The sequence below is a fragment of the Bos indicus x Bos taurus genome, chromosome 15 (assembly GCF_003369695.1).
Source record: "Bos indicus x Bos taurus breed Angus x Brahman F1 hybrid chromosome 15, Bos_hybrid_MaternalHap_v2.0, whole genome shotgun sequence".
NCBI classification, from domain to species: domain Eukaryota; kingdom Metazoa; phylum Chordata; class Mammalia; order Artiodactyla; family Bovidae; genus Bos; species Bos indicus x Bos taurus.
In genome coordinates, this window is record NC_040090.1 from 21,437,951 (window position 1) to 21,447,058 (window position 9,108).

The 9,108-nt window shown below is 38.5% G+C and overlaps 1 protein-coding gene across 8 annotated transcripts in view; it reads left to right on the plus strand.

The window, feature by feature from the left end:
* The window catches only part of PAX6 (paired box 6), a 28,397-nt gene extending 25,094 nt beyond the window's left edge, over nucleotides 1-3,303 (plus strand). For all 8 annotated transcript variants that reach the window (XM_027562747.1, XM_027562750.1, XM_027562746.1 and 5 more), the window contains 2 exons: nucleotides 1,779-1,929; nucleotides 2,860-3,303. In XM_027562747.1, coding sequence (XP_027418548.1) covers nucleotides 1,779-1,929; nucleotides 2,860-2,945 — 237 coding nt within the window. In that variant the 3' untranslated portion in view covers nucleotides 2,946-3,303. The remainder of the gene's footprint in view (nucleotides 1-1,778; nucleotides 1,930-2,859) is intronic.
* The last annotated feature ends 5,805 nt before the right edge of the window (nucleotides 3,304-9,108 follow it).

Sequence of the window (9,108 nt, forward strand, 5' to 3'; positions counted from 1 at the left end):
GAGGATATTCTGCCATGACTTCTTCAGGATTCTTGTTCTATTTGTACAGCAGTTAGAGATGCTGGGTGGTATGAGACTGGCCAGCATGAGCCCCTGGAAACAGATTGGGGGATACACAGATAGTTTATTCTCCACTGAACATCTTTGGCTGGATTTCTAACCCAAATCACACTAAAATAAATGTTTCACGGTCTTTAGATTAATATAGGAACAGCTAGATAAGCAGCTTCAGAGGCATTATTCACATGTCTATTTTTATTACATCTGGATATTATTGACCATAGAGCAATTAATGTAAATTAAGGGATTAACAGCCCATTAGTTGGGGTGGCTATAACTGCCTTGGAATTTTCTAGAAGTCAAGGTTGCCTGGAGGAAGTGATTTCAGGATAGAAACAAATGCAAGCTGAAATTCTGGCAAGGCCCTGAGGGCCTGCTTGCCTCTTTGAACTCGGTGTTAGCAGTCTTCCTCTGACTTTAATAAGGCCACTGACTGTCTTGTTCAGTTTTATAAATTGTAGCAATACCTAGGTTTCTCTGAAGATAAAAACTGTATATATGAGAAAACAGAAACAATTAAATAGATGCTGCTATTCTGTTAGAGTTGTGTCCACATAGAGGCCCGTGTGGGTTGATTTATTTCAGATGCTGATTTTTTAAAATTATATAACTTAAAATATCATTCAAACCACATATATAGTCATCAAACAAAATTAAAGTATCAACAATTCTACTATTCAGAGAAAACTGCTCTTTGACTCTTGGAATTGGGTGAGGGGTGTCCTGTCTTTCCATCAGTTTATCCTGTTGACCAAAATCTTCAACCATTTGAAGCCATAAGGAGCAGGTGTCCTTCTCTGACCTTCTCTAATGCGTCACTGCCTCTGAGGATGTGGATCTTGGAATGTTAAACATGTCTATAGTTTGCAGATTAGAGCAGTGCTGTCCTCTCCCTTGCTCCTGACATTACGCTTCTATTAGTTCATCCCAAGTTTGCTGCCCCACCATAGCCCTGTGAGAGCTCAGGAGGAGTTTTGTCCCAGCCTTGTGTATTTATTTAGTTAGGATAAAGGTTTATCTTTTTACTACCATGATTCTAAATATTTAGAGGGTAGCAGCACAATTTTGTGGATTAAACGCAATCTCGGGTTTGGGGTCTGTAAGAAAGTCACAGCAAATTTTCATGGTAGGGCTAGGTATTTCCTGACACTTCTGACTACTTTAACCTGAGATCATTACTGATCTGCCTTTTCAAGAATCTTTAAATCCATGAGTCCCACCATCAAAGGCTTCCAAGGTCCCTAAACCAAACTTTACAGAGTTCCTCCCGGTGTTTTCTGCCTCAGAGCTTGAAATACAGCATTTAAAGGGTGGGGGTGTCATTGGATTCCCAAATATTAATAGATTGAATTTGTGAGAGAGGGGTAATGTATTTATGGAAGTCCTCATGTTAAAACTTCTCTAAAGGTGCCAGCGAAGGTCCAAGATGAAAACGGACAAAAATTCTATTCATTTATGGATGGTGCCAACCATCTAGCTGGATTGTAGTCTGAATTTTGGGCACTTTAAAAAGTTTGGTATGTGGGCAACTTTCCTGTAGCAGTGGACAATAGAAGGACCAGTTGGAGGCCCAATCTTAGAGTTCCCACATGGAATTCCAGTGCTTTACTTGAGGGTGTATTCAGACTTATTGGCAGAGTCCTGGGGAGGAGGGAGCCTGGGGATGTGGCTGTGCAACGTGTCTCTCGGTAACCACGGGTTTGCCTTTCTCCTCGCAGCCCCCAGTCCCTAGCCAGACCTCCTCGTACTCCTGCATGCTGCCCACCAGCCCTTCGGTGAACGGGCGGAGTTATGATACCTACACCCCCCCACACATGCAAACACACATGAACAGCCAGCCGATGGGCACCTCGGGCGCCACTTCCACAGGTGAGCCGTGCTCTCCGCAGGCTGCACAGAGATGGCCTCTGCAGCTTCTTTTGCCAGGTCATCTCCCTTCATTCGTAGTTTATCTGGAAAGAATCTGTCGGCCTTGTATGATGGTGTGTTTTACTCTCTGTTGCTTGCTTCTCTGGGGAAAACTAATTAAAAAGGGGAATTCAGTCAAACTAGTTAGTAACTTAATGCCATACTGGCAAAAAAAGTTGTTTTTCCTGAATTTGGTTGCGGAAGTTGCATATGAAGGCAAGACCCAAAAATGTATCTTTCAGAAGGATAACTTATTGTATTAGCCAAACTCAACAGTGAAGGCCATCCCCCCACCTCGTCCCAGCTTACTGGAAAGACTTCTCAGGTCCTTCCAGTTCTTCTGTGCCTTTCATTGGAACTGAAGAAGTACTACTTTGGTTTTCCAGGATGGTTTTGTTGCTAAAGTTCCAAACATACAGACAAGTGGAAAGTGAAAGTGTTAGTTGCTCAGTCGTGTCCTGAGTCATGCTCAGGCTGTTTGCGACCCCATGGACTGTAGCCCACCGGGCTCCTCTGTCCATGGAATTCTCCAGGCAAGCGTACTGGAGTGGATAGCCATTCTCTTCCCCAGGGGATCTTCCCAACTCAGGAAGAGCATCGAAGCCCAGTTTTCTGCATTGCGGGTGGATTCTGTACTGTCTGAGCCACCAGGGAAGCCTGGAGTTGGTGTTTTTTTTGGGGGGGAGGGGTTGGGATTCAGTAGGTGCATGTAAACATGTTTTCTAGTTTCTGAAGGTGCTCCTTTTGTTTATAAGACTCGAAAGTTTTTTTTTAAATATATTTGAAATGTTAGAAAGTACTAGAGATTTTTTTTTTAACTTATAAATTCATACTCCATGCCTGTCTCTCAAAGGGAATCTCTACATGGCTATTTCTTTCATCCACTTCTAGGACTCATTTCCCCTGGTGTGTCAGTTCCAGTTCAAGTTCCTGGAAGTGAACCTGATATGTCTCAATATTGGCCAAGATTACAGTAAAAAAAAAAAAAAAATCAAAAAAACAAACAAAAAGAATATATTGTGTTAATTCAGTCAGTGACTATGTGGACACAGCAGTTGGGCGTTCAGGAAGGAAAGAAAAGTGGCTGTTAGAAGCACTTCAGTTCTGCGGTTGTGTCCTGTGTGGTACCACTGGGGAATGGACTTGAAAACAAGGACCTTTGTATACAGAAGGCACGATGTCAGTTGGAACAAATCTTCATTTTGGTATCCAAACTTTTATTCATTTTGGTGTATTATTTGTAAATGGGCATTTGTATGTTATAATGAAAAAAGAACAACGTAGACTGGATGGATGTTTGATCTCTGTTGATCATGAAGTTGTTTAAAAAAAAAAGGAAATCATGATCGACAAGCTTTGCCACGAATTTAAGAGTTTTATCAAGATATATGGAATACTTCTACCCATCTGTTCATAGTTTATGGACTGATGTTCCACGTTTGTATCATTCCTTGCATATAATTAAACCTGGAACAACATGCACTAGATTTATGTAAGAAATATCTGTTGGTTTTCCAAAGGTTGTTAACAGATGAAGTTTATGTGCAAAAAAAAGGGTAAGATATAAATTCAAGGAAGAAAAAAGTTGATAGCTGAAAGGTAGAGTGTGTCTTTGATATAATCCAATTTGTTTTATGTCAAAATGTAAGTATTTGTCTTCCCTAGAAATCCTCAGAATGATTTCTATAATAAAGTTAATTTCATTTATATTTGACAAGAATACTCTATAGATGTTTTATACACATTTTCATGCAATCATAAGTTTCTTTTTTGGCCAGCAAAAGTTAATTGTTCTTAGATATAGTTGTATTACTGTTCACAGTCCAATCATTTTGTGCATCTAGAATTCATTCCTAATCAATTAAAAGTGCTTGCAAGAGTTTTAAACTTAAGTGTTTTGAAGTTGTTCACAACTACATATCAAAATTAACCATTGTTGATTGTAAAAACCATGCCAAAGCCTTTGTATTTCCTTTATTATACTATTTTCTTTTTAACCTTATAGTGTGGTGTTACAAATTTTGTTTCCATGTTAGATTAACATTCTAAACCAATGGTTATTTTCATACATACTCTGTTTTAAATCCTGATGATCCTTAAGAGGTAATTTTTACAGGTATCAAATTGCAAATGTGTTACAAAGAAAAACTCCACTGGAAGCTGTGTGTAGATCTGTGCCCATTTATACCCACAGTACCTATACAAAATGGTAGCATTTCCCAGTTATCTGTTCAATTCAAAAACTCAAAGTCTAGAAATAATTTAAAAATGCAACAAGCTATTAGCTAGGAATTGTCTTTTGAATTAGGGCTGGCATTTTCAATCTGGGCGGATTTCCATTGTCAGCCTGTTTCAACAGTGATTTCACTGAAGTATATTCAAAAGTAGATTTCTTATACAAGGTTCCCTGAAAGCCGCTGCCTTTCTCAACCAGGCCCTCTCCCTTTTCTGCCTCCCTCCCCTTTGCACAAGAGGCATCATTTCCCATTGAACCACTACAGCTGTTCCATTTGAATCTCGCTTTCTGTGTGGTTGTGGATGGCTGGAGGGTGGAGGGGGGATGTTGCATGTCAAGGAATAATGAGCACAGACACATCAACAGACAACAACAAAGCGGACTGTGACTGGCCGGTGGGAGTTAAAGGCCTTCAGTCATTGGCAGCTTAAGCCAAACATTCCCAAATCTATGAAGCAGGGCCCATTGTTGGTCAGTTGTTATTTGCAATGAAGCACAGATCTGATCATGTTTAAAGTGGCGGCACGCAGGGCAGGAGTGCTTGAGCCCAAGCAAAGGATGGAAAAAAACGAGCCTTTGTTGGGTGAAAGAGGCCTGTCTGAGACTTTTATTTCTGTCTGTTCTGTGTAACATATAAGTCAATATGGATAAGTTTTCTTCTGCACGCTTCAGTCAAAGGCTGGGGGTCTGGCAGTCTAGATTAAATGCCTGCACAGGCAAAACCCTCTGGGGACAAAGACACACTTCCACTGAATTGTACTCTGCTCTTTTTTGGTTTTGTTTTTAACCCCTGAAGGCAAACAATCAGAAATAAATTAATTGGAGGCTTTTTAAAAAAAAAATCTTCTAGCTCAACATCTACTATTTTCTAGTTAAAGAATATACTTGTGAACAGATAATTGTGACTGATCTCTCTGGCATGCTTTATATTAATAATTTTATTCCACCAGACTTGCTGCACACTGAGACATGCTGACTGCCGTTTTTATACGTGTGTATGCAATTTGATCCCGTCTGTGTTGTACGTGTGTACACTTCTGCAGAGGAGCACATACACATATGCACTGTTGGTACACCTGTGCAGGTATTCCCCCCTTGACATTTAGCCACCTGCATTCCCAGAGGAACACGTGCTGGGAGAAACGTCCGAGGAGGGCTGTGTGTGAGTGTGTGCGGTGGCTGCTGGCTGCCTCACCTCCTCACTGCAAGAAGGGATGGTTTCCAACCGACTATGATTTGGGCCAGGGTCAGGCAGCTGGTCCTGGCCCACGGCTCTGCTGTGCAGGAAGCAGAGACTTTGGAGAACTGGCTGTGACATTTGGGTGTAGGAGGTGGGGACGGGAGAAGGGGAGTGTTGTGGAGCAGAGGAGCTGCCTGTGTGCACTTAGGCACGTATACGAGTCCTCAGAGGGTCAAGCTTGCCAGGGCGCAGTGGCTCCGCAGCCTGGTTTAGTCTGATGCAGCCGCTCAGCTGTAGATGCCCTCTGGTCCAGCAGGATGGGTCGGCTGCCTTGCCTTCTGCCCTCACCCTAGGGAGATGAGCTGTCCTTTTGAATGGAGTTCCAGACACACCCCTGGGGACAGCATGGCAAGCTCAGTGTGGAAGCTGTGCCCAGAGGTGGCCTTTTACTCATTCTTGAAATAACTTTTATTTATTTATTGATAGGTATATTTATGTATTTATGAATGGGAACTCTTCAGGGATGCCTTGATGCCATCCTCCAGGATGGTGGCCATCTATTTGTGATGTCCTTGGTAGAATCACAAGATTTTTCTCCAGACTTGACTGACTTAGGGAGACCAGGTGAACAGAATTTGAGCTGAATGTTTAAGAACATTCAAATTACTCCGAGTAAACAAATGCTTTTTACCATAATGAATTCTCAGAATATCCCTCCTTCCCCACCCCAAAGCTGTGCCTCCTCTTAAATGGAAACTGGCTTTTGGTATGGCTCACATAATCATTTCTTCTTCCTTTTAAAGAAAAATCACTACTAGGTTTCCTAAGAGTCATTCATACAGTATTATTCCAAGATTCAGCTTTGTTTTGTGAATATTTGTCATTTTAGGATGGTGTCCATATTCTGCTTATTTCTTTTTGCTCTGGGCCTTAATGTAAACAAGATTTTTTTAAAAAAGGGTTTTCCTCTTTGTATAATGTTTGGCTCACCAAGGCCAAACACAAATTTTTCCTTTTTCTGTTCTTCAAGAATAAACCTCAACTGTTTCTTATTTAAGCACCTTTTTTTTTTTGCTTTGGTTCTGAATGACTTCACTGCTCAGTTTTAAAGTTCAAAGTGTAAGTATTTAGGGTTAGTATTGCTTAAATTTGGTGGTGTTGATGGTGACTATCTTTGGAAAGCATTGACATGATGCTTTAGGAATGATGTTCATAATGGGCTTAAACAAATGAATAGGGCTCTCAACTTTTGCTTTGTATGCGCATTTGTGTGTCTGGTTCTTTAAAAGATAGACAGGGAATTGATTGCAGAGTGTTGCTTCCTTTTGAAGTAGTTTTATTTTGTCTAGTGTTAGTATGTGCAGATCCTGGAGGTGGAGATAAAGAATAAATGGAAAAGTGGAAATTGGTGGCTACTAAAAAGAAATTCAAGAGGTCTTAGAACCCCAGTACCTGAGCAGACTCTAGCAGTCAAAATATTTACCTCATGTTAAAGAAAGGCAAATCTAGCGTAAGAAATGAATACCATAGAGGGTTTAGAAGTTTTAGAAACATTTACAAGATATGAGGACATTTCAAACACTGTTTGACATTGTTAACTTAAATATCTTTAAGACAACCTGATAATTGAAAACTAGAATCTGTTAATAGTGTACATTTCATAATATATCAAATTGTTTGTATACCTACAGTAGCATTACTGAAGACCAGTATTCTAATGTAGTAAGTTATTAGCATATGGATAACTGACAAGTTTCCAGAAAGAAAACACATGTTTAGAGTGGGTTTTTATCAGAGGAAAATGAAAATATACATCCCTCTCCAATAGCTTATTTTAACAAAGCCTGCCTAGTGAATCAGAACACCAAAGCACTTGGATCTGATTTTTGGAAAGCCCAGGTACTATCATTGTTCAGAATGCACTTTTACTGAGTTTTAAAAGTTTCTTTTTTATTTAGAACAAGGGTTCAAACATGCACATTCAATTTTTATAGTATTTATCTATTTGCAAGGCATATATTAACTAGAAATTGGCCGTTAATTTTATAGTTGTGTTAGCTAGGGTAGTAAATCAATGACCTGCTAAGTATTTCTGACAAGCAATTTTCATATTCGATGACCTCACATTTCCTTTTCGGAGTCAAATGCTATGTAATTGTTCTGTTGTGTGTTTGTATAAAATGAATCACAACATGGTAAAGAAAAGGTTAGACTTATTAAAATAATAACCCTACTAAAATATTCACTTTATTCAGATTGTTCATAATGCTTTCAAAGGACACAGCAAAGCTTTTGTGGAGAATCTGCATATTATTTATCATCTATGGACTAAATTGATTTTTTTGAAGTTGCTTTAAATTTTAAAAGCACCTTTCCTTAATATAAAAGCCCTTTAATTTTAACTGACAGATCAATTCTTAAACTTTATTTTGAAAAGAAAATGGGGAAGAATTTGTGTCTTTCGAATTAAAAGAAGTGAAAAAAATAAACCAGACATCCTAAAAAAATAGAAGAAACCTGATTTTTAGTACTAATGAGATAGCGGGTGACAAAATAGTTGTCTTTTTGATTTCGATCACAAAAAATAAACTGGTAGTGACAGGATATGATGGAGAGATTTGACATCCTGGCAAATCACTGTCATTGATTCAATTATTCTAATTCTGAATAAAAGCTGTATACAGTATGTGTTTATGCTACAGTGGGTTTTTTTTTAAGTGACTGACATTCATCATATTGGTTAGACAGTTTTAAAAACCTAGTCTTTGTTTTCTGCAATGTTGTCAAGAACAAATAAAGTATAATTTGTGGTATATTAAAAGCAAACTGCTTAAAAGTGCTAGATATAACTGCTTCAAGAAAGTCTAATATACTTGGAAATGTATTTAGAAAATTCAGTTTCTCCTAACAGATGTTAAACAGCTTTTTAAAAACTGAGACTCTTATACAGTATGTGTCTATGCTACAGGGGGTTACTTGCTTATTACTTAAATATGCAAGTTACTTTTAAACTTTTACTTTTTGTCTATTTGTCAAAAGCTTTGAGAACATGGAACTATGATTCAAAAAACTGGTGTTTCCTATGAAAACTAGTTTAATATGTTATATATTCCCAAAGACATGTTTATATGGTTATAAATGTACACATCTACCGATGTTCGTAATTAACAAAGGGTTTTACCTGATGCAATAGAAATTTGAGTTACCTTCGGTTTTATACTTTGTCTCAGACCTATGTTTTGTAAAAATCTCTCGCCAAGCCTCCATACATGTTTTCCCCCAGTATCCTTGCATTCATGTAGCTGTCAGTTTAAATTTCAATCCTGAATTATGTCTACTGACATAATTTCATAGTGTGGACTCTGTTTAAACAGAGACCATCTCTTTCTTTGTCTAAGTTTTCTATTACTCAAGTTCTTTATTAAATACTGTAGTAGACTATTTTTAATGGATTCTTCACCCCCAAATATTGTCTTATCTTCAATTTCATAACAGGATATGTAAATGCAAGTTTATTTTATTTTAGTCTTCATATAGTAGCAAAGTTTTTATCTCATAAAAACATTTTTGGTGAGAGGTGTCTTTTTCAGAAGTGAAGAGAAAAAAATGTTTTTCACAGTTTTGCATTTCATAATGTTTCATATGCTGCCTGCTGTAACGTGGACTTTGCCGTGAGCCAAGTGCCTTATATACACATACGCTTAATGACCACTGTGAGGCATCC